Here is a 24,785-nt window from a genome sequence, read left to right on the forward strand (position 1 = left end):
CAAAGACTGAAGTCAAGGGTCAAGAGCCCAACTAAAGCAAACAGTGATCTCTAACATGGTTACTTCAAATGAAACAATAAATCAACATCTAAACCTTAGTTCATTCTCAATAAAATCTTCTGTAGACGTCTGACAGAAATAAAGTCAGTCTGGTTATTAATAAGTGGAGCTGGCGATGCTGTTTGTGGGGTTGTTTAATCAGATCTTGAGAGATTTCATGTATTTTATTTCAGTTGATTTCATCTAAGGCTGTGTCTGAAGTCAGTTGTAGTAGTTCTTGTGTTTCTCTTTTCTTCAGTGATTCTGTTTGTTAACAGCAGCTGTTCATCACTAATTTTCAATCAGCACTTAGTTAATCACTTAATTACTTAAATGCAAAGTTAAAAAACTTACATGGTTTAAATCAAGGCAATCTGTTTACTCAAATGGTTTGAGTTAAGTTTACTTGTCGGGTTTTACAGTGCATGGTCAACAATCCATATACAATACAATGTCACAATACATGACATTAAGTGAGGAAAATAAGGTTCAAATTAAATATGCATCTTAAAATATGGAAGACAAAGTAGGTGTGGCATTTAGTATCCCAGAATTTAATGTCAAATTCAGTAAACCAATCACGGATAATTTGTCAGTGTACACTGGTGAAATTATTGCAATTTTGCTGGCATTGCAATGGGTGAAGGAAAATAGGCCAATACGGACACATATGTTCTGATTCAGGCCCCGTTTACACGATGGGAAAACGCAGATATTTCCCTGCGTTTTGGCCTGTCATTTACACGAAAACGCCGTTTTTATCCCTGAAAACGATTATTTCTAAAAACTCCGGCCAAAGTGGAGATTTCTGAAAACGCCGGTTATGTGTTGCCATGTCAACTGGGAGAAACGGGGTTTTAGGTTCTCAAACGTCACATTATGCGCCAGAAAATGCTTAACGTCATGCGAGCGCCCTATGTTTAGAGTTTGTTTGGGTAACGTTACTGTTTGATCATGGATGCTGTTAAGGTGGTACTCATCTTACGTTTGTGCAAACGCTTTTGGTCTGTTTGCATTTGCAAACACAACTGCTATGTTGTTTTGAAAGGAACAGGAAGTTGCTCGATTTTGAGGATTCTGATTGGCTTGCATGGCTTTATCCTTCTCCCTACACTGCCGCCCATAGGTTTGGCATAGTTATGATGGCGCTCGACGGCGTATTTATGCGGGTTGATGTAAACGACAACTTTTTTGAAAACGATGTTGTGTGCACGATGTTATTTTTGAAAACGGAGGGGGGGGGCTATTCGTTTCTCTAAATACCCGGCTATGTGTAAATGTGGCATCAAGTTCATCTTTAATTGCAATTAAAACATGTTATTCAGAGAGCAGAGCAGATATAATGATTGAGATTCTTTAAACAATATATAGGATCCAATTGATGGGAATTTATGTAGCTTTCTGTTGGGTACCAGCGCATGTGGGAGTAAAAGAAAATGAGTTAGCAGACCAATATGCAAAGGAAGCTACAAAGAAAGTAGACATTGGTATGTGGATAAAGTATGGTAAGAGGTAAGAGTGAAATGAAGTGTTTAATCGGACAACATGTGAAGAATAGATGGCAAAAATATTGGGAAGAAGAAAGAACAGAGAGATGGTTTTGTAGTATTCAAAGAATTGTTGGAAAGTACAGAGTAACAGGTAGAAATAGACAGGAGGAAACTATCATCTCAGTCATACTGCTCTTAATAGCAGTTTGAAGAAAATGGCGAGACATGAAACTGGAAAATGTGAGTATTGTAATATGGAGGAAAATGTAGAGCATGTTATAGTGAAGTGTCCAAGATACGGAAAGGAAAGAAAGATACTGATTGATGTTCTCAAGGAAAATAAAGAAGAATTGAATTTGATTAACATTTTGGGGAATAAATCAGGGGATGAAAACTTTCAGTGTTTAATGCGTTATTTAAAGAGCACAGGATTATATAATAGAATTTAGGAAAGATTATGGTCCTGATCCACACTCCTAATCAGTAGGTGGCGGTAATGCACCTAGAAGTTGTAAAACGCCATTAAACGCCAAGAAGAAGCAACTGAGCACAGCGCACGTGTGTGTTTCATCAGCCGAGGAGGAACCGGTAGCTTTCCCATATCAACCAGTATCGACAAAAATCAAGCATCTTTTACAGGTATTACTAGTTATGTGTGACTTGTTTCTGCTTTTAATATGCTCATATATGTGATTAGAATACACTTTAGCAGGCTAACTTATCTGTCCAAATATCAAATCAACAGCTCTTCCTGTTGTATTTGGTTTAAAGCTTCAATAAGTGTACTTTAATGTAAGCTGCCTTATATGTAAGGCAGCTTAACATATATTTACAATGTGCTGCATTTACAAAGTCCAGTGATTTTGTAAGGTTACGAAGATTTGTGCTGTTTTCCTGTTCAAGGCAGCCATGTGAGGACCGGTTTTACCGGTCAGATATCCTATAACTTGTATATATTATTTGCAGGATAAATAAGCTTATTATTTACAGGAAATAAGCTTTTATGACAATATTAAGCATGCATGCTGATGAAACAAATGCAATAAAGCTGCTATCGCTAATCATTAGCGGCTAACCCTGGCAGCTGTTACTTTTCAAAGAACAAAGGAAGCGTCAATGTGACTTGATGGCAAAATATATTGAAAGTTATTATTTATTTAGTTTTGTTTGTGTAGTGCTGCTGGTAAAAGCAGCTTCTCATAGTACAGACAGTGGATTTAATTGAAAATAATTGTCAAAGCATTGTGAACTGTATTTTTCTAATATTTACATTTGTGTGTATAAAAAGTAAAAGAACAAATAAGAATAGATCTGAACTAATCAGGCTGGTATTTCTGGTGTTTTATCTGTGGGTACATCGCTGCCAGTCATGTGTCAATCACTGTTTGGCAGTTTGTCAAAAGTTCCTGCCCCTTTGAAAGATTATCCATTCATCAAATCGGGTTTCAAGGTGGGACAAAAATACTAAGCAGCAACCTCCCGCTCTCTCTCATGGTGAAACCTACAAGGAAGTGACTAAAACTACAATTCATCGACTGGCTGCTAGTACAGTTGCCAACTCTCGCGAGACAAATACGCAACTGGAGCTTCAAAGACAAGCCCAATATGATTAGATTATTTTCTGCATTATCATTTATTACCAATAAATGAGCCTGCAACATATTAAACTAAAACCACTCCTTTATTAGAAAAGGATGAACTGATTAGGAAAAACAGGATTAAAAAAAATCAGCGAACTACAACAAAGCAGAGACTTTCCTCATCTCCGATCACCTGTGAGGAAGTGTTTGTAGAAATTGAAATGCGTGTATTTCTGTCGATCATAGCTGGACCGGGGACCTGGCAGGCCATCCCCGGAGTGTCCAAGTGGGTTTTGGGGATAATTGGTAGAAATGGATGACGCTCCGATCCTCCACGCCAAAGTGATGATTCCGCTAAGGATAGGAGCCATAGAAATAGTTCCCATTCCATGGCCACTTTCGCATCAGGGTCAACCAGGCCTGTCTGACAGCCCTGAAACCTTGGATGAACCCTGTTTGGTTTAGTCGTGAAGTACCCATGCAGGCGGTTTCCAGAAGGATGGTGCTCTCGTCAGTTCTCAACCCAATAGAGCATCTTTGGGATGTGGTGGAACGGGAGCTTCGTGCCCTGGATGTGCATCCCACAAATCTCCATCAACTGCAAGATGCTATCCAATCAATATGGGCCAACATTTCTAAAGAATGCTTTCACCACCTTGTTGAATCAATGCCATGTAGAATTAAGGCAGTTCTGAAGGCGAAAGGGGGTCAAACACAGTATTAGTATGGTGTTCCTAATAATCCTTTAGGTGAGTGTATCTCTGATACAGTAATTTATCCAGGAGCGTCTGGACAAGGGTTTCGCCCCTTCCATGCTCAAAGTGTACATAACAGCCATCACAGCATTCCATGTTCCTATCGCTGGCCAGTCAGTGGGTCGAAACAGCCTCATTGTGCGTTTCCTGAGCAGCTGCGGTCAGCAGACCTTCGGCCAATAACAATCTGTGATTGTCACACAATAAAATGATCTAAATCATCAAATTCCTGAGAATGAGAGCTTGCTTGTGATATGACTTGACTGTTTTGTGAAAAATATTTTAAAAATACACATTCTTCTGAATTTTTTTTCGCAATCATTAGACGGAAATTTGTGTGTGGGGTAAAATATTTGTTAGCTTAATTTTACTACTTTATGAATCATAAAACCCCAATGCATAGTCATCTTTGTAAAGAAAACACTCTAAGCTTTCAAATTAACCCATATATGGGCTGATACCACATAAGGAAGGCTTTGCAAGGGAAGCACAAACATTTTGCATGCTACTTTTGGACACCCAAAGAGGACCTGCAGATCGCCTACACGCTTGACCGATGCTAGCGCAAGTAGCAGACTGGTTTTGAGCGTTATTGGTTTTCATTGACTGGTTTTCAGCACAAAATGAAAACCCTGTTGACTAATGCTCTAAACCACTCTGCTACTTGTGCTAGCATCGGTCAAGCGTGTAGGCGATCTGCAGGCCCTCTCGGTGAGCCCTGCATGCCTTGAGTTTGGGCCCATTGACTCGAAGGTCATTTTAAAACCTAGGCATGGCTACGTCCCTAAAGTGCCCTCGACCCCGTTCAGAGCACAGGTCATTTCCCTCTCAGCGCTGCCTCCTTTGTCAGGCGAGTGAGAGCTGGAATTACTCTGCTTAGTGAGGAATAAAGGAGCTTTTCCCGTGCGCAGTTCTCATTCCGTATCTCAGGGAACCGAGGTTACGTTCGTAATGGAGTACGTTTTGTATATAGCTTATTTTGCCCTTCATGACAGCTGTGAGTAGGATTATTTTTTTTAGTATTCATAGGTTTAAATTATATTAAGCCTTAAAATTCTCCATAATTAAGGGCGTGGCCACTTGAGTGACAGGTGGATTGCCGCTTCTGTCACCGCCATAGAACTAGGTGGCCATGGTTTCAGCAAACAGGTTCCGCCTATTTGCCCATTTTCGAAAACACTCTTCGGAAACCTATGAGTGACATAATGGACCATGTTTTATACGGTCTATGAAAACCATGGTACTCTTGTGGTCTTGAATGTGTGGAAATATTTGGACATGATTACTTTGGTAATAATTTTTGTTTAACACATTTTATGTTTTTATTAATCCGCAGCATCAGAATGTGTGGTATATGGGCCTTGTTTGGTAGTGATGAGTGCTTATCAGTTCAGTGCACCAATGCCATGAAAATCGCTCATCGCGGTCCAGACGCTTTCCGCTTTGAGAATGTCAATGGTTTTACCAACTGCTGCTTCGGGTTTCACCGCCTCGCTATCGTGGACCAGCTGTACGGCATGCAGCCTCTGCGAGTCAAGAAGTTCCCCTATCTTTGGCTATGTTACAACGGTGAAATCTACAACCACATCAGTGTAAGTAGCTTAATGTTTTTGACTTTTCTGCATAATTTTTTCGTTCCTTTTATCCATTCATAAGTGCTTCCACTTATGTATCTGATAATGTGGTCTATAACTGATCACAAATTACATGATGATTAATAATGAAAATTAATAATGCAATCGGTTACATTTTTAGGTAATATATTGTCTACTTTTTGATTACTTTTAGATTACTTAATATACTCTGACTACTTTTTGATTACCGTATTTTCTGGACTATAAGTCACACTTTTTTCATAGTTTGGCTGGTCTTGCGACTTATAGTCAGGTGCGACTTATTTATCAAAATTAATTTGACATGAACCAAGAGAAAACATCACCGTCTACAGCCGCAAGAGGGCGCTCTATGCTGCTCAGAGCTACTGTAGTCTACTCCTGAAAACATAGAGCGCCCTCTCGCGGCTGTAGACGGTAATGTTTTCTCTTGGTTCTAAATAAATGCGACTTATAGTCCAGTGCGATTTGTTTTTTTTTTTTTGTTTTTTTTCTCGTCATGGCGTATTTTTGGACTGATGCGACTTATAGTCCGAAAAATACGGTACTTTTAGATTACATAATATACTCTGACAACTTTTTTTGATTACAATTAGATTACTTAATATACTCTACTTTTTGATTACTTTTAGATTACTTAATATACTCTGGCTACTTTTTGATTACTTAATATACTCTGAAACTTTTTGATTACTTTTAGATTACCTTTAACCAAACTTGATAATCACATTGATTTGAATAGTGTTCTGTTATAGTGTATTAATATATAATACAAAGAGAAAGAAAATATATTCCATTCTTTATCAATAACATGAATTGCATTAAACGTCACAAACCCCAATTTGTAACTTAATTGAAACTTAATAATCAATTAAATCTTAAAAATGAAAAATAATCAAAATAAAACACTAATGAAGATGAAATATTAATCTTATTTATGCCGTGTGCCCTCTCAATTTTCTGTATAATTACAGCTACCTGAGTGCAAGCATGTGTGTACAGTTTCACAAATCTTGAGGAGTTTCCGAACGTATATAAGAAAGAGAAAAAAATGGAGCAGACGAAAAAGAATCTGAATTATGAATAATTTACTGACATTTTGTGAATGTCATAATAAAGTCATAATGTAATCAATAAATAAGTAACAGGTCTGATTTTGAATATAAAAAAAAGTCATAGTTAAATTACAGAAGTTAATTATTATTTTTTAAATCTGATTACGTAATCCAAATGACATCGGTTACTTCCTCTTCATGGTTTACCGTAATATCTGTTGTCCAATCTTATCTTTCTAGCTGAAGAACCAGTTTGAGTTTGAGCATCAGACTAAAGTCGATGGCGAGATCCTTCTGCACCTGTACGAGCGTTTTGGAATCGAGAAGATGGCCTCCATGCTGGATGGCGTGTTCGCCTTCATCTTGTTGGACACTGCTAACAGGAAGGTTTTCTTGGGCAGGGACACATACGGCGTGAGACCGCTGTTCAGACTGCTCACCGACGACGGCTTCCTAGCGGTCAGTTCTGAGGCCAAAGGTATCGAGAATCATGGAAAACTAACTGTTTTTGCTCACTTTGAGCACACTGGATTACAGAATAAGATTTTAACAGTATTGTGTTTAACTTTTGATTTAATCCAAACAGGTTTGCTAGATGTCAAAACCTCCATGTCCACTCCTCCAAAGATCACGGCCTTCCTACCGGGACACTTTGAGGTGTTTGACTTGAAGCTCACTGGAAAAGTGCAGTCTGTTCAGATGGATCGCTTCCACTGCTGCACAGAAGAACCCAAACATGCTGCCTATAACACCCTGGAGGGTCTTGGCAAGGGTAGATGCCATATTCAGCATAGTAGTAGTTCATAATACGTTACTTTTTTTTGTCATGTTTTAAGCAGTTTGATCTTTTTTTTTTTTTAGGACAAACAGATTATTATTATTATTTTTATAAACTGGAATAAATACCCTTTTTTAACCCTATTTCACCAAATAGTAATTAGGCTTGTGATTACAACACAAACACGTTTTTTCAAGATTTTTGAAAATCTGTTAAGTGTCACACAAGTGTCTGAATTCTTAGGTTTCTGTTTCGTTAGAGCTGTAACAATTTTTTTTATAAAATGCTAAAATAAATAAAATACAAAGTGATACAAAATAATCCTTAAAAACAATAAATGAATAAATAAATAAAATAGGGGTAGAATAAAATTAGAAATTAAAAAAAATATAGATATAAAATATAATAATATAGCAAATCTCAAATTCTTGATTGATTGTATCGTCACAAAATTCTATAAATGTAATATAATTTACACAAAATGTAAACCAAGTTATTTCCAATTCTAATATACTAAATACAGATAATGCATGAAAGAAACACCACCATCTACTTTACTGTCAGTCTAAACTAAAGAGAAATTAATATCTATCTTTTCATCAGGCTTTGAACTGGAGACGGTCAAGAGCAACATTAGGATCCTGTTTGAAGATGCGGTGAAGAAACGCTTGATGGCTCACAGAAGAATCGGCTGCCTGCTCTCGGGTGCTTGTGCTCATTGAGTAGTTTGCTTCGATTTACTGGTTTAGTTACCGGTACTCTGGATCATTTTCTCACACTGAACCTGTCCATGATGGGTTTTTTCCCAGGTGGTCTCGATTCAAGTCTGGTTGCTGCTACACTAGTGAAACTGGCCAACGAAGAGCATCTCCCGTATCCCATTCAGACCTTTTCCATCGGTGCAGAAGACAGTCCAGATGTTGCTGCTGCTCGCAAGGTCAGTCACACGGAGCATGAAGCATGTCCAGTGCACTTAACCACTCCATAGTCTGAACACTGGAAGCTTGTTTTGTGAGTATAGGAAATGTTAAACCATTAGAGACACAATCTACAATCTTGTCTCGTTCATGTGAACCCAGTCTCGTGTCTCACTCGTCTCGTGGGATGAGTGTCTCATCACACCCCTAGTCCCAGATAAGGGTATGAATGCTTATGCAGTGAAGATTGCTTTTTTTGTTTGTTTTTTTTCCACAAATGTGCCAAGATATTAAAAAACAATTTTTTGCTTTGCCACTTGGAGTGTAGATATATGTGGGAAATTAGTCATTTTAAAGCAGTTGAACATATGGCAGCAACATAACAAAACATGGAAATAAAAATAAGGGGGTATGAATACTTTCGCAAGGCACTGTGTGTGTGTGTGTATAAGTGATGTATGTGTGTAGAATATCATGCCTGTATTGTACCGTGTTCATTAGGGCTGTCGCGATAACCACAAAATTGTAATACCGCGCTATTGACAAGCAAACCGCAAAATTGTAATACCGCGCTATTGACAAGCAAACCGCAGAGGAAAGATAGCAACCGCAGAAACCGCGGCAACCGCAGTGTTCAGGTTTTTTTTTTTGTTTTTTTATTTTTTTTTTATATGAGGCTGTGGCCTTATTGTTTTTTTTCAATTTGTCACTGTGCATTCAATGTTAAATAAATTATATTAATGATACAATATGGTCACGACTGTAATTTTCTCGCAAGCCGTTGTAGCTTTATGGTGCTTCGTTAGTTTTGAATAGGCCGGCTGAAACGATGGGAGGCGCTCGATCTCCTCCCAAAACCTAATGTCACGTTGCCAGTTTGGGAACATTTGGCTTTCAACCCAATGAAAAGGACGAGCCAGCGAATATAGATGAGCCGATATGCAAAATGTGCTGCAAAAAAGGTTCCTGTGACACTGCAATACATCTAATTTGAGGTCATCGGGACATTCTAAAACGCTTAACGGGAAAAATGCTTAACGTGGTTTAATGTACCAATACAGTGATATTAACAGACCAAACTCACTAAACATCATATTAATAAAGTATATTATCTACAAAAAATCAGATGATCCCTGAATATGAATTCAACGCGTTTAATAACACGTTAAGCCTTTTCCTCTCATAGAAAACCATCATAAGGCTTAACGTGTTATTAAACGACTTGCATTCATATTCAGGGATCATCTGTTTTTTTGTTTTGTTTTTTGTACATTGTATACTACTTTATTAGTATAATGTTTAGTGAGTTTGGTTTTTAAAAATCACTGTCTTAGTACATTAAGCCACATTAAGCGTTTTCTTATAACGGTTTTCTATGGGAGGAAAAGGCTTAACGTGTTATTAAACGAGTTGCATTCATATTCAGGGCTCATCTGTTTTTTTATAGATAGTATACTTTATTAGTATGATTTTTAGTGAGTTTGGTCTGTTAATATCACTGTCTTAGTACATTAAGCCATGTTAAGCATTTTAGAATGTCCCCTGTCATCCAGCGCAGCTGCCCCCTCAAGCATCAGATCGCACAGAACCATCAAAAAGAACAGCTGTGACCGGCCGACAGTTAGGAGTAGCTGAAGCCTTTGCGAAATCTGTAAAATACAGCCGTGAAAGTAACAGGCATACCTGCTGAAGTCACGGACAACCTCTGCGTCAGTGCCCATACCCAAGAGAGCGTGAGCAGATAACGAGCTCACATGCTATCTGCATGAGGAGTGCATCGACTCCAGCGCGAATCCACTGTCCTGGTGGGCCAGTGGTGACGCGATAATCAGTCTAGATTTCCGCTGCTGTCCAAAGTCGCGCGCACATACATGTAATACATGTTAGAACTTGATTTCTTAAAAAAAAAAAAAAAAAAAAAAATTATTGGAAAACGCATGTTCTTGTTGCTGTTTGGCATTTAACAATAAATAAAAATGTTTTAAAACGTCTACAATATATGCTACATAACTCAACGATAGAGCTTTGTATGCAGCAAAATCAGGATAAATTAGGTATGTAAAAAAAAAAAAAAAAAAAAAAAAAACGGCGGTAATACCACATATCGTGCTATTGAGCCACCCATAATAACCGCAGGGGAAATTTCTTAACCGCGACAGCCCTAGTGTTCATGTGAACGGTAGCAGATGTTATGTCTAGTGTTGTGTGGCAGGTGGCAGCACACATTGGCAGTGAACACCATGAAGTGAACTTCACACCTGAGGAAGGGATCCGTGCGCTGGAGGAAGTCATCGTTCACTTGGAGAGTTATGACATCACCACTGTGCGTGCTTCTGTCGGTGGGTACACAAGTTCATCATAATAAAAGAAGAAAAGAATTGTGGCACAATGTGACCACATTAATCCTTTCTTATTGCACAGAAAGTGTAGCTCGACTTGCATGACAAAGTTTGATACCTGGGGGTGATTTGATTTGAACTGAAATGACCAAGCAATGTCACTTTAGAATCTGAACTCATAGCCACTAGATGGCGGCAGTTCCAAGCAAAACTAAAATAAAAGGATGTGGTCTGTTTGTCCGCAGGAATGTACCTGATATCAAAGTACATCCGTGAGAAGACAGACAGCGTTGTGATTTTCTCAGGTGAAGGTTCGGATGAACTGACACAAGGATACATCTACTTTCATAAGGTACAAGTTATTGCATGATCACCTTAAATGTATTTACAGTAGAGTACTTGTAAATACTTTATACTTTAGAGTACTTGGGTGTGAACTGTGAACTGAATGTGATGTTTTGGGACAATTCATTGCATTTGCAATTACATGAAATTGTATTATAGTTAGAAATTTTGCAATTAGCATTCCTTGGCTCACTTAAGTACATCTTTCTATGCGATTTCATAAATACTTCTAAAATATATTTTAATGTCTTTTCTGTTAAAACTTAGGTAATTTCACCTTTGTAAGAACGAAGTTGCAGTTTTGTACATTTAAAATATTAACTTGTAAATATTGCTAAATGTAATATTAAAAAGCAAAGTACTTTGTGCTTTGTCATGTTAGTCATTGTAAGAAAAGTGTACTTATTATTTAAGAGCATTAACACATTGATTTAAAATGTACTTTAACACTTCAGTCATTACTATAGTGCATTTTTTAATATCTGCTTAAGCGTTATAATAGTCTTTAAAGTAAAAAAAAATAAGTACACTTAAGTGGCCTTTTATTTAATGAATATTATTGTATTGGCCGCGAGTAGAGTGTTTATTTATTTTAGTGTTTTTTAAGATTGAAGTACACATTCAGTACAATTAAGCCCAGGTATTTGGACTTCAATGTTCAGTAGTTGAGTCTTTGCTGCTGTATTTTGTGATGGTAGTGCTTTTAACAGAACGTTTGTCTGTCGTCTCTTTGTAATTAGGCGCCGTCACCTAAAGCAGCGGCAGAGGACAGTGTGCGTCTGCTGGAAGACCTTTATCTGTTTGACGTGCTGAGAGCGGACCGAACCACAGCCGCACACGGGTAAGACCACATGCCCCTTACCCTCTCTTCCCACACAAAAATTGGTAATTGGTCTTTTTTTTATATATATATATATATAGTATACGTCACTACAAACTTTTTTTTTTTGAATCTTCCATAGACTGGAGTTGAGAGTGCCGTTCCTGGACCATAGGTTCACCGCATACTTCCTCTCTCTGCCTGAAGAGATGAGAGTGCCTAAGGTGGGTTTTCCTGACACTGTACCTTCAGTGATTTATCCTCAGATGCTCCTGTCAGTTCTTGCTGCAGCTGCTCTTCCCAATCCTAATTTAGTTCTTGGTTGGGGATTCTACAAACCGTTAAGCCTGTAAAGCTGGACAGATAAAGTAATGGTCAGAAAAACATTGTTTTTTTTTTTTGTTTGTTTTTTTTAGAAATGGAACTGCAATTGAACAAAATAAGACAGGGGAGGGGCACTTCAGTTTCATTCAGATTCCCAAACTGAGCAAAAATATGCTAGTTGGTGCATTTGCTAATATTTATATGGCCCCAAAAAAAAGATGAAGCAATTCTGTTAGTTTGTAATGTAAATCAAATGAGATCTTTATAATTGTATAACAAACTATTTGCATAAAATCAAATAAATATTTGTCACTCTACTTGTATAAGAAATTTAAAGGCTTAGTTTTATTATTATTTTGTTTTGATAAATAAGATGCTTCAGTCCAGTAAGTGTTCATCTTGAAATATTTATAGTTATTCTTGCGTCCAGTTTTAAAGTTTAAATCTGTAAAGATTTCACATCAAAAATACACATGAACCACAACCTGAAAAATTATTCTAGAAGGCCTTTTACATGCAAGTGAAAATGATCAAGCAGACAACAGAAGTTTTGATCATGATTATTTCAAAGCCTTAGAAATGAGTCTGTTAGATATGATGTATTATGGTTTAATATGAGCAATAGTAATTGGTATTATATTTTCAACATTCACATTAATGATTTCTGTAACCTGATTGGATACCTTGTTTGACCGGAGCAGGATGGTGTGGAGAAGCATCTCTTGAGGGAATCGTTTAAAGGGTTGGACCTCATCCCAGATGAGATCCTCTGGAGGAGGAAGGAGGCCTTCAGTGACGGGATGACCTCCATGAAGAAATCCTGGTACGCCAGTCTGCAGGAGCACATCGAGACTGAGGTACTGCATATGACACGCATTAAAGCCTCTTCCCTGTCACCTCGTTCTTTAATTTTTCTTTTCTCCTTTAGGTGAATGACTCTCAGTTGGAGAACGCTAAGACGCGGTTCCCTTTTAATCCTCCCACAACCAAAGAGGGCTACTTCATAAGGCAGATCTTTGAGAAGCATTACCCCGGCCGCTGCGAGTGGATACCATATTACTGGATGCCCCGCTGGATCAAGGCCACAGACCCCTCGGCCAGAACCCTGTCCATCTACAAGCCTGATAAAGAAATCACTGGTCAGATACTGACCAGACGACAAGCCTCAGACCTTATCTAGGCATCTCACACATTTATTACAGCATACAGACCTGCATTTTTCATACCTGATTCACCATAATATATCTTTTTTTTTGCCTCACCTTTCTCTGTTTAATTTTACTAAACTATAATTTTTTTTTTCCTTGAAGAGAACTGGGTTTATTTTAGGTTCATTTTTTTTAAAGGTTGGAATGATGCTGTGTATTCAACTCATGCAATAGATTTCAAAAGATAGAAATTGAGGTCTTCTCTGCTCTTTAGGCTTGCTTACTCTATTACACGTTTTCTTTTTCTTTTTACAGAGCTTAAACTGTGCTGTAAACAAACCAAAACCAAAGGTTGTTAGCATAGCTTGTTGGTTAAAAAAATCCCTTTAAAAAATTGTGCTATAACTATAATTTCCTGTAAAGTAAAAAGTAAAAATGTCATATGTTATTAAGTTCAGGTCAAAGGCACACAAAGCTTCTTACACAGTTTGAAGGAGATTCCATATTCAGTTATCATATTCACTGCCATTCAAAGGTTGGGGGTCAGTGGTTTTCTTTTTGTATGTGTGTGTTTGAAGAAGTTGTCTCAATCTCGCATTTATTAGATCAAAAAAGTTAAAACAGTAATATTGTTAGTGGGTGGAGTCAGGTGTCGTATTACAAAATGTATTGTTTTTTTCAGAATCAAAACTTTTTATAATCTTGACAAAATGCATATCGCCGGAAAGGTCTGAGTCTCAAGATTTTGTGATAGAAGTAATATTGACAGAGATATTTAGACATTTGTGACAAAAATGCATTAACAAAATTCTCTGGAGTTTTGATTGCACCCCGTGGCTGTTTGTGGTATAACGGCCTAAATAAAATCTCTTAGGAACCTCAACTTTTTTTAATATCAACTTCAAATTTGGAACATAACTTTAGACATAAGGCTTTCATTTTATAGCAATTTTGGATTCAAAATATTTAGAGATTTATTTTATATAAAATAAAATGGTACAGTGCATTTTGTAAACCATACATTTTAACTTTTTGACACTTTGATATTTTGAAATGGTTCCACTTCTGCAATAATCTGCAAATTGTAATAATTGTAATGTAATAATCTGCAAATTCTGTAGGTTTAAATGAATTATAACAATTTAAGTTTGAATATTGCACTTTCACATCTATATTAAAAAAATGGCAGGTGGCACTTAAGATATAAATACATTTTAAAATGTAATTCTATTCCTGTGATCAAAGCTGAAAGATGATCTGCATCATTACTCCAGTCTTCAGAGTCATGTGATCTTTCACAAATCATAATATTCTGATTTGCTGCTACATCAATGTTAGTAACAGTTATGCTGCTTCATATTTTTGGAATCTTATGAGTGGAAAGATCAAAAGAGCAGCATAAATTTGAAATGTAAAAACTCATTACTGTATTTATATTTAAAAAAAGAAAACCTTACTTACCCCAAACTTACAAATGGTAGTGTATAATGTAGTCCATAAACTATTAACACCGTGTTCGTGAACTATGCACTTATCCCTGGCACCTTAAGTGAAAGTCGCACCTTAAAGGCTGTATCTGTTTCTATAGTCAGCCAGTTAATATGTATTCCCAACAGTCTCAGAGTTTAATGAATGGATCTGGTTAAATTATGGTTCACCCTTAAATGGTGGATTAGTATTAAGATATGAAACTAAAACTGAGGGTTATAAAATTTGTTTTTTAATTTTTTTTTACACTTTGTTTGTAATTTCTTTGGTCCACCATCACTTTAAACTGGCTTAAAAAAATGTACTATGAATTACAGTTAAAGAACTGTGCATGTAGTGTGTAATGTGCAAGAAACTACCTTCCTATACTGAACATTTTCAATTTAATTGGAGATTTTAATGTGCATCAAATGCTTAAAAATTTTTGTTTTATGCTCTGGTGATGGTTTAAATAAAGGCTTTCTTCAAAACAGCAGTCATGATGTGTGTTTGATGCTTCTTGCCTTCTTCAAAAGGATACTGTTAGCTGTTGAAATACTCCTAATGGCCTGTAGGTGCGTCACTGTAAGAGCGCCATACACCACTCATTCAACCATACAACAAGGAATTAAAAGTTCCACCAGTAAAGAAAATATTTTTAATATCAAGCTACAATCACACAGAGATATCAAGGTAGCAAAACCTTTGCTCGTAGCAGTGACAGGACATGACATCACGCCCAGCCTGGCGCTATTATACAACATCATCAGTCGTGGTGAAAACACTATGAGGCACTATGTATTGACACTGTCGGCACAAATCTCTGAGTACCTTAGAAGGGACACCTCTTTGCTTCAGTGCTCCACAACACCGGGGGAGATGTTGTGACAGAAACAGGTTTGATCACATCTGGACCGTATTGAAACGTCTGATCCTTTTTAAATGACATAAATGAACTGCCACAGGTGCGAGTCGGCCATATTAACACAATGTGAAATTTTTATTCCCAACCAGAATAAAAATATCAAAATTAATATCACAGAATGAAATGATCCTTTAGGAAGCGGATGTGACGATGATTTGTTTTATCTGTTAACGCCTTTTGTTGTAGATCTGTACTGTTCCCCATTCATACGATTCTGTGAAGAGAGAAAGTCAAGACTGCAAACGGATCATCATAACACAATTTTAAATCACTACTTGTTTTATTATTATTGATGAAGCAGCTATCCTAAACCCCAATATACAGCTTTGCAGTTCCTACCTGGCTCCTCTTGGCTTCTTTTACCCATCAGCCCCACAAAAGAATTGATTTTATGCCCTAGAAGACAATAAAGGGAAAAGATATCATATAGAGAAAGTATAAAATACTGTATATAGAGGGAGAGATGGATTGACTTAGATATATTGAAGTCTAGAGTGCGGTCGAATTGATTTATTTTGTTGTTTTATTTTACTGTGAAAATGTAGACCTTGAGGATCTGAGTTTTGCATTAAGAGGAATCGTGTCTCTAAAACTCTTAAGATTCCACATTTAATAAGCTGCAAAGATCAAGGATTTGTAAAGCTGAACGTTTTCTCTTTTGTCGATTTTTTTCAAATCACATACGCATTGTATGCAGTAGTGTTCTTGTGGAGACCACTTACTTTTTCGTGTAATCTGTGTATTTGCTGTGGGGGTGGAAGAAAGAAAGAGATGTGAGTTATAGGTCAAAATCAGTTTTATAAATTGCTGTGTTCTTGTTAAAACGATTTGAATTTTTTGAGGCAAATCAGGTGAGTTATAGGAGTGCAGTCTTACCAGGGGACCGTTTCCCCATCAGACCGATGAACTGATGAGGTCGGGGTTTCCTCGTCATACGTCTTATTATCTCTCTGAAGGGATCCGCCTGAAGCCACTCATCCTACAAAAGATGATTTGATTATTGAACATCAGTCCCCCGGCAGACAGATGCCACTCACTCTAGAAGATCACTGGTATACTTTTATACACAAACAGTATTTAATTAATCATCCCAATACAGAATTCACCAAATTTTATGTTTTTCACCCCAATTTTGTAAGCACAAAAATACTCAACAAGATACAGTAGTTGCTGAGATGCAGTTTATGAGCACAAAAAAGCATCAAAGCCATAAGTGCTTGGCTGTCTTCCAACCCACAATGTCAAATGGGAAATGTGCGCTCCATTCAAACAAGCAGTAAGAGCATTGACTAATTCAGCACTGGACAGCGACCTGTGCACATTTAGCTTGAGTCCTGACTCATTACCCAGTGAAATCGAATTAAAACATCTTCCATGTCGCACATATCACATGATACCATAATTAGGGCTGTTCCTGCAAAATATAATCCCCCATAAAAACAGTTTTATTCACTTATCATTTATTTTTTATTGGTCGGTTACTAAATTATTGCTTTTTTTGGTCGTCCTAAATACTAAATGTGTGGCAATATCCTACCAAATCTATAATAACGATGTAAAATTATATGAACAATTAAGCACTTAATAACTACATGGTGTTGGTCATAAGTATTACACATTAATTACAATGTAGTTACAATGTAATTGTTATTTTCCATTATCAACTCTATGAACCTGAGATATAATAATAATAATTCAATTCAAGTTTATTTTTATAGCGCTTTTCACAATGCAAATCGTTAAAATTTTTGCTTATACATTATATTTAGTAATGGTTTAACATTGGGGACTATCGCAAGTTGATGTCCATAGGGCAGAAATGTACCTTTATATGAAATATAACTAACATTATCGCAACTATTGATAACATATTAATATCAACAATGTTGTTGTTGTTGTTTTACAATTATTTATACATACTTAATGTAGTCAATGTAAATAGACTATAATATATATTCGTTTTATTTTTATTTTGGCATGCCTACTAATAAAATGTCATTAAAACCAGCCCTAAAAATGTTAAACTCTTACACTAGATTTATTAGGTCTAAAAGACATGTTTCGGTAACAGTAAAATATGAAAAACTCACCTGAACCTGATTGCTGCCTGTCCAGTAATCAAGGTCTTCTTTTGGACCTAATTCTTCTCCAAAAACTTGGCACAAAACGAGAAAAATCACTACAGACGGTAAAAGAAATTTCATGTTGCGCCCAGTAACTTTCCTTTTCTCTTCCCAAAGCTCTTTAAAGTATAAATCGCAAGCTAAAGGTTGAGTATGTAGTACGGTGTTCTGTCAGCGGTGTGTGAACGCTTTCCTGCGCATATAACACACTTCTTCTCTGACAGCACTGACTCGCGCTCGAGGCTTTATAGCGAAGCTACAGGGAGGCGACAGGTTCCTTCCGACGCTTAAAATCGATCAAACAAATCAATGTATTAGTCAGATTGCTTTAAAACGCACAATGACGAATAGCACTGCTGTTTAATATTTTGCTCACATTCCTAGAGGAAGTCGGTAGAGTTGAAATGGTCGCTGTTTGGGCAGTCCGTGACTTTATTTACGTGCGCTGGTCACTGTGTAGACTGCAGACAGGTGACGTTATGATTGGCTCATTGCACGCAGGCTTTACGAAGTTCCGTCTGCAAGCGAGCAAACATGAATGCAGATGACTCGTTTAAGACAAAAAGGGAGGTGAGCAACTCTAGAAGGGTTTTGGAAATGTACAAATGAGAGGAACCAAACAAGAGACGTTGGAAATACAGTATATGTATATTTTATAAAGCATTGTGTGTTCTTAAAAGTACCCTCTTTCTTTTAAACAACCACTTTTTGTCTGTGCAGCAGCTTTTTGAGATCAAACTATTCTTGATAATACATTCCAAGTTCGTCAGATGCATAGAAGAACACACACACACATATTATCCTGTGGCATCAGGCTATAACCCCTTTTGGCTTCAATCAGGACCTTTATTTTTAAGAGTAGGCTCGTGTTTCACACATCCCACAAAGCTTGTGAACCATTTTTAAAGCGTCGAGTCTCTAATGGAGGCTGTGTAGTCTGGGTTAAGTTCGTGTTTTTGATGAAAAGCATTGAGAGTACACTCAGAGGTGGATGACCCATGGAGGAAGTGGAGACATGGCTGTTTTCCATGAGAAAGGACTCTTGTCTCAGCGCACAAAGAAACTATACAGCCCAAACAGCACTTCATACCTCGAGTGCCTTTATCAGCGACAATGATGTCTCTTTATTTAATCATGTGTTAATATCATATGCATATGTTTTTTCTTGCCAAAATTGCCTTACACAAGTGAAACGACCCCAGCAGCATGAGGGTCGACTCGTGTATCCACAATGTGGTTTTGCACAATGTCTTTGATTTTCATTTTTATTTCTGCATTTTGTCCTGCAGCTTTTCGTACGACTGTTCAGATATCATTTGGAGCCAAATGTCCAAACAGCTGCTAAAAACATCACAGAAAATCCACAAATAATCCATGCGACTCCAGTCCATCAATTAATGTCCTGTGAGCTGAAAAGCTGTGTGTTTGTAAGAAACAAATCCATCATTAAGGCGTTTTAACCATAAACCACCGCTTCTGGTCAAAATAGGAGTCTGTAATCCAATAAGGCTTCCTTCAGTGAAAAAGTCCATCTGCTTTTGTCCTGTTTTTGCTTGCAAACTGTGCTTGAACTGTGCATATTTCTCTCCTGATTCAGTCTAGATTACTTTTTCACTGGAAGAAGTAAAAATATAGATATATTTATTTTAGATGCTTTTAAGTTGTTTCTTACAAACATGCAGCTTTTCTCTTAACAAGACATTAACTGATGGACTGGAGTGGTGTGGATTACTTGTGGATTATTGTGATGTTTTTATCAACTGTTTGGACTCTCATTCTGACGGCACCCATTCACTGCAGAGCACCCAATGGTGAGCAAGTGATGCAATGCTAAATTCTGATGAAGAAACAAACTCATCTACATCTTGGATGACCTGAGAGTGAGTAAATAATCATTTCTGGGTAAACTATTCCTTTAAATATTGGGTTGGGTTAATGTTTTTTTTTTTTTTTAAGAGAACAAACTGACGTGACATTGGGTTGGACATGACATTTTCTTGTTGCAAAGAACACACCCCAAAATACATTAGAAGTAAGACCACTCTCTGACTTCAGGGTTAGAGATAATAGCATTAATGGTCAGTGTTCACCCCACAAGAGCAAAAGTATACTCATTTTTCTTTGGACAATGGTAGGTTGCATTTTTGACTCTTCTGGCAGACTTACCAAAAATGTTAGAAGATTGCAGGCTAAATTACACACTGCTTGTGTTGTTAAAGCAGAATAAGAGGAACCATTTATTTCTTTTTATAAACACTATTTATATAGCACCTGTGATTTTAGCAATGCACAGCCATTATAAAAACAACCCATTTTTAAAGCACAGAACAGCTCCAAATATTCCACAAAAAAACCCTCCAAAATTCAGATTTACACAGTGTCAATGTTTATTTCAGAGTCAGTCTAAACGATCCTATGAGTGTTTGTGGAGAAAACGGGAAATGAGACACATTTCCTGGGTTTTTATATATAAAATATTTTAATGATGTCAAAGTATCCGAATATGCAAAGCTGAATTTTCAGCATTACTCCAGTCTTCAGTGTCACATGATCCTTCAGTAATCATTATAATATGCTGATTTGATGCACAAGAAACATTTCTGATTATTATCAGTATTGAAAATAGTTGTGCTGCTTCATATATTTGTTTTTGATAAATAGAAAGTTCAAAAGGACAGTATTTATTGGCATTTATTTCCAAATTGATCTCATTTAATCAATTTAATGGATCCTTGCTGAATAAAAGTGTTAATTTATTAAATTATACACACACACAGAGACATGTACAGTATGCACCAGTCACTTAATCTATTGATTATTATTATTCTTGTATTTTTATTTTTTTAAGAATGAGGTCCATGGTTGAAGCACAGCCCAACATTTAATTTAACATTATTATTTATTTTTAGTGAAAACACAGCACACTGTAATAAGTGCTACATCAAATATCGGTGAGCTGTAATGGCAGTAGTAAGGCCTGGTGCTTTAAATCATCTATTTGTACAAGCATTATTGCAGGTGTGCCATAATATGTGCAGGTTATCCGTGTGTGGGAGGTCAGGTTGTTTTGTGTTCGAGTGAAGCTCTCGTAATATGTCATTGATTTCTAGTCTTGTGTTCTGCTGTCGTACAGTAGGAATAAAGCACTGAAGGGAATGAATAGGAAATGTTTCACCTTGAGGCTTGCAAGATTGTCTTATCACCAAGTTTTATGAACTCCAGCAGGTCAGATTTTGTTCATAGTTTTCTATTTTTGCTCCGTCAAAGCCAACATCATAGTTCACAATATTAAATATTTTTGAGGTCATTGATCAAGACTTTAAAAGATCAAAATGCGAATTTGCTTCTGGCTAAGAATCTTTTTTATTCGTATGCTTTTAGAGAACCATTATCATATCTTAAACCTTAGTGCTTCCTGGCCTTATTCCAAGCATGGCTAAACATTTTCCATACTTTTTGAAATTGAAGTCTAATGATATTTTAGTTCCCAAGCGCTCGATGCACGTCCTGGTCCTTTACGCTAAAGAGTCTTCATGTCCAGACAGCTGGAGAGGATCTATAGCTGATACAAAATCTTGCTCCAATTTCTCTCAATATATGAAGTGAGCAATCGAGCTGTAAAGCAATTATAATGCAAATTTGCACTTTCTGTTTCGCCTCTAAAGAGTCACAATACACAGTCATTTCTTTTTATTTCTTCTTGGTATTTTTGTGTATATCCCCTCTTCAGTTTCTTTTGACTATAGTGGACATATTTGCTTCTATAATTCATGTCTGTGTATTTTCAAACCCAGTACAACATTTCTTGCTTATTCTGGTTTTGAGTTCTAATAATTCCCTTCATAAATCATATTGACTTCAAGATCATCTAGAGGCTTTTTGTAAAATGATTTAATTCAGCTGTTTTCTTTTTAGTTGTCCTGTCCTTTTTTAAACTTAAAATAACCTTCCTCTCCGACTCAATCTTCTATATTAGTGGTGCTTCCCATGGGAATTACTATGGCTGATTTAAAAAACCTAAACCCTGTAGAGTAAAAAAAAAAAAGTCTCCATATCTTAAATATGGCCTCAAATCATGCGGCTTGTTGAGTAAAGGTGTGCTGTTTCTTTCTAAGCAATCATCCATGCAATTGTTTTGTTTGGCAGATGATAAACTGTGAAAAAAATTCAAGTAATATATTCTCTGTGGTACGTAGATATACATTCTGTTAATATAGAACTACAACAGATACAAGTGTTTTTCCTGCATAAAATAAACATTATTGAGCACTCAAGCGCAGTCCCGAATGCTTGGCATTCAGTGGAAATACAGCAATTGGGCAAATGTGACTCCATCCGGTCTCCCCTGCACTGGAAAAGATGAGTCCTGTCCTGTCAATGGCCAACTAACTTCCCTCTTATTTTTCATGTCCTCTGGATGCTCTATTGAATTTCCCATTTCCATTCAGCAGAAGAGACACTCCCATTTAGAGTGACTTTAATTAAGGTAGTACACTTACGCTGCACTCCCAATGCGGACTGAATGGGACTGACCGTGCCAAGTGTAATGGGAGGGGGTTTGGCAGCGCTTTCAGTCACCCTAAACCATGTTTATTACTCCCTGACTGGAATACAGTGATGATGAGCTGCTGTAATGGAGCCTCACAAGTGCTTTTGTAGTAGAGAATTTGCCTTTGTTGTTCTGATCACTCCAAGGGTCAATGAGTGTCCACAATAAACAAGGACAAAACTTTTACAAATCTAGTTGAAAACAAGTCATGTATTTTCAAATGCACTAAATGTTTTCATGTTGGTTTTAAAAAACTAATGCTATTTTTAAAATGCTTCGGTTTAATAATCAAAAACTGTCATTGTCTGGTAAAACATGATATATTTTTCCCTTAAACTTGTGTTGCCATATCTTAATCATTATTTACATATTACGATTTTAAGTATATTTTGTCAACAACTTATTAATTCCATTGTATCCCATTAGCTGAACTTTAGCTTTCTTTTAAATCCATAGGACTTGAAAACATCTTTATATGTAATTTAATAATTTTACAATTTCTAAATATGGTTAGTGTACTACTGAATGTAGCATTTGTAGTAAACTAAAATATGCTTTGATGTAATTTCCTTTGAACTATGAATAATGTGTTTAAATATATTAAAAATGACACATACTGTATTTAATAATGAAGTTGTAATTTAGAATATTTAAAATATATTACAATTTTAAATGTTAACTTTATTAACTAAAATATATCAATATATTAACATTTATAATATGTTAGGTTTTATCAAATAACACAATTAAATTATAAAGTACTTTACATGTTAGTCACAAATCAAAATAAGTACAATGAAAGCTTATTGAAACATAAACTTTTTAAAAGTAATATTGACATTAAGTTTAGTTCTTTACATTGTAGAAACTCCAAGTACAATTTTTTAATGTATATATGTGTGTGTGTGTGTGTGTGTGTGTACGTACATCATATATGTATGTATACAGTCAGAAACGATCTCTTGCAGCTCCGGTTGCATTTTTCGTAATTTGATGTGACTCCAGCTGTAACCTCTGCAGAAGTAAACTGTCTTTCCTGGAAGTGCTTCTGATTTGCTTCCATGAATCAAATTAAATTCGACATCTTTAATTTGAAAAGTGTGATTGATAAGGGCTGCCGTGGGGTATTTAATATGATGTCATTGTCCCCTTCCCAGACTGAAGGCACGCGTGACTAAATGGAGTCTCTTTCTACTAATGCAGTGGGGGATTATACTACTGTCCTATACCAGAACACCATCAATCAACCCCAGACACACTGAGTGCTGTGTGTATGTGTGTGTGTGTACCTGTATTCACTACATTATGGGGACCAAATGTTCCCACAAGTATAGTAATACCAGTAAATTTTGACCTTGTGGGGACATTTTTTTTAGGTCCCCATGAGGAAACAAGCTTATAAATCATACAGAATCTTTTTTTTTTTTTGGAATCTAAAAATGCCTAGTTTTGTGAAAGGGGGAGGTTTAGGGTAATGGGATAGAAAATACAGTTTGTACAGTATAAAAACCATTACGCCTAGAACATCTCCATAATGGTAGGAATATCAGTGTGTGTGTGTGTGGACTCAGTGGGGCATGTAGGAGGGCATGTTACGCATCTCTCTCACATGGTCTCGCTTCAGAGGGCTGGTTCGTATCTTTCTCTTGCGTCACAGGGGGTGGCCATCAGTGAACGTCAACCAGCCCCAATTATCCTCGACATGAGGAACCATCAGTGACATGTTCATTCTCCTCCTGTTTTTGTGCCACTGTGGAGTCACAACAGGACACCTGTCTCACGGTTACAGGTGAAAATGAGCAGCAGCTTTAGTGGATATCAGATGGCAGGATCTCGTCTGATAGCTTGTTTACGGTGTTAGTATGGCACAGTAGTTGGACTGAATGTCAAAATCTGACCGCTTCCTTTCTGTGATGTTGAAACCATTGACTTCTTTTTTTGTTTGGGGGGTTAAATACAAAGATGCCTGGACATGCTTTGTGATAATTGGGATGACACCTGAAACCTGTCAGTGCAAATTAAGTGTGAATTGTAGTTATTTCCGAACTCCAAGATGTTGCTTCATCTACTCGATAACTGCCATTTGAAAATGTGCATGAAATTCAAATGAATTTATTAAGATAAAGAGGTTAAGAATGAACAGTGAGAGGACAAAAAGTAGATCTATGCAGTGCCACATTTTCTGTCCAAACACTTTTAAAATAAATAGTTACAGAAATGTGAAAAACTATATATAGAATATTGGAGTCAGTTAGTGTCAAGCTTGCCTTTATGTGATTTGAAAAAAAAAAGTAAATTCTTAAATATAATTCAAATTTAAAATAATTTATTTCTATTTTAGTATTTGTCAAAATGTTAATTCTTGTTATGCAAAGCTGCATCATTTTCAGCATCATTTGTCCAGTCTTCAGTGTCACATGATCCTTCAGAAATCATTCTAATTTTCTGCTCAAGAAATCTTTGTTATTATTATCTATGTTGAAACCAGTTTAATATTTTGTGGAAACTATTGTACAGC

General features: G+C 36.6%; 2 protein-coding genes across 3 annotated transcripts; one reads left to right on the top strand and one right to left on the bottom strand.

Moving 5' to 3' along the window:
• The first annotated feature begins 2,114 nt into the window (after positions 1-2,114).
• Positions 2,115-13,319, top strand: LOC132144768 (asparagine synthetase [glutamine-hydrolyzing]-like). 2 transcript variants are annotated; one of them, XM_059555338.1, is made up of 12 exons: positions 2,115-2,168; positions 5,201-5,456; positions 6,773-7,010; positions 7,119-7,304; positions 7,914-8,015; positions 8,120-8,247; positions 10,440-10,566; positions 10,812-10,918; positions 11,652-11,752; positions 11,874-11,955; positions 12,757-12,912; positions 12,984-13,318. In XM_059555338.1, exons 2-12 carry the CDS (start codon positions 5,208-5,210, stop codon positions 13,233-13,235), a joined length of 1,728 nt encoding a protein of 575 aa, XP_059411321.1. In that variant the 5' UTR covers positions 2,115-2,168; positions 5,201-5,207; the 3' UTR covers positions 13,236-13,318. The 2 variants fall into 2 exon arrangements, with proteins under 2 accessions (XP_059411321.1, XP_059411322.1); XM_059555339.1 differs by lacking the exon at positions 2,115-2,168 and having other exon boundaries at positions 5,203-5,456; positions 12,984-13,319.
• Positions 13,320-15,309: 1,990 nt separating this feature from the next.
• On the bottom strand, positions 15,310-18,215 carry LOC132144769 (protachykinin). Its single transcript, XM_059555340.1, has 5 exons — positions 17,686-18,215; positions 16,472-16,574; positions 16,318-16,341; positions 15,935-15,991; positions 15,310-15,809 (listed from the first exon to the last, which is right to left on the bottom strand). Exons 1-5 carry the CDS (start codon positions 17,797-17,799, stop codon positions 15,763-15,765), a joined length of 345 nt encoding a protein of 114 aa, XP_059411323.1. The 5' UTR covers positions 17,800-18,215; the 3' UTR covers positions 15,310-15,762.
• Between the last annotated feature and the right edge of the window lie 6,570 nt (positions 18,216-24,785).

Source organism: Carassius carassius, chromosome 8 (genome assembly GCF_963082965.1).
Source record: "Carassius carassius chromosome 8, fCarCar2.1, whole genome shotgun sequence".
NCBI classification, from domain to species: domain Eukaryota; kingdom Metazoa; phylum Chordata; class Actinopteri; order Cypriniformes; family Cyprinidae; genus Carassius; species Carassius carassius.

Excerpts from the sequence above, each read along its gene's own strand:
- LOC132144769 (XM_059555340.1), bottom strand. The coding sequence starts at position 17,799 with ATGAAATTTCTTTTACCGTCTGTAGTGATTTTTCTCGTTTTGTGCCAA. Across the intron at positions 16,575-17,685 it reads CAGGCAGCAATCAGGTTCAG|GATGAGTGGCTTCAGGCGGA; the intron begins GTGAGTTTTTCA and ends CATCTTTTGTAG. Across the intron at positions 15,810-15,934 it reads AAGAAGCCAAGAGGAGCCAG|AATCGTATGAATGGGGAACA; the intron begins GTAGGAACTGCA and ends CTCTCTTCACAG.
- LOC132144768 (XM_059555338.1), top strand. The coding sequence starts at position 5,208 with ATGTGTGGTATATGGGCCTTGTTTGGTAGTGATGAGTGCTTATCAGTT. Across the intron at positions 7,305-7,913 it reads CCTGGAGGGTCTTGGCAAGG|GCTTTGAACTGGAGACGGTC; the intron begins GTAGATGCCATA and ends TCTTTTCATCAG. Across the intron at positions 11,753-11,873 it reads CGAACCACAGCCGCACACGG|ACTGGAGTTGAGAGTGCCGT; the intron begins GTAAGACCACAT and ends AATCTTCCATAG.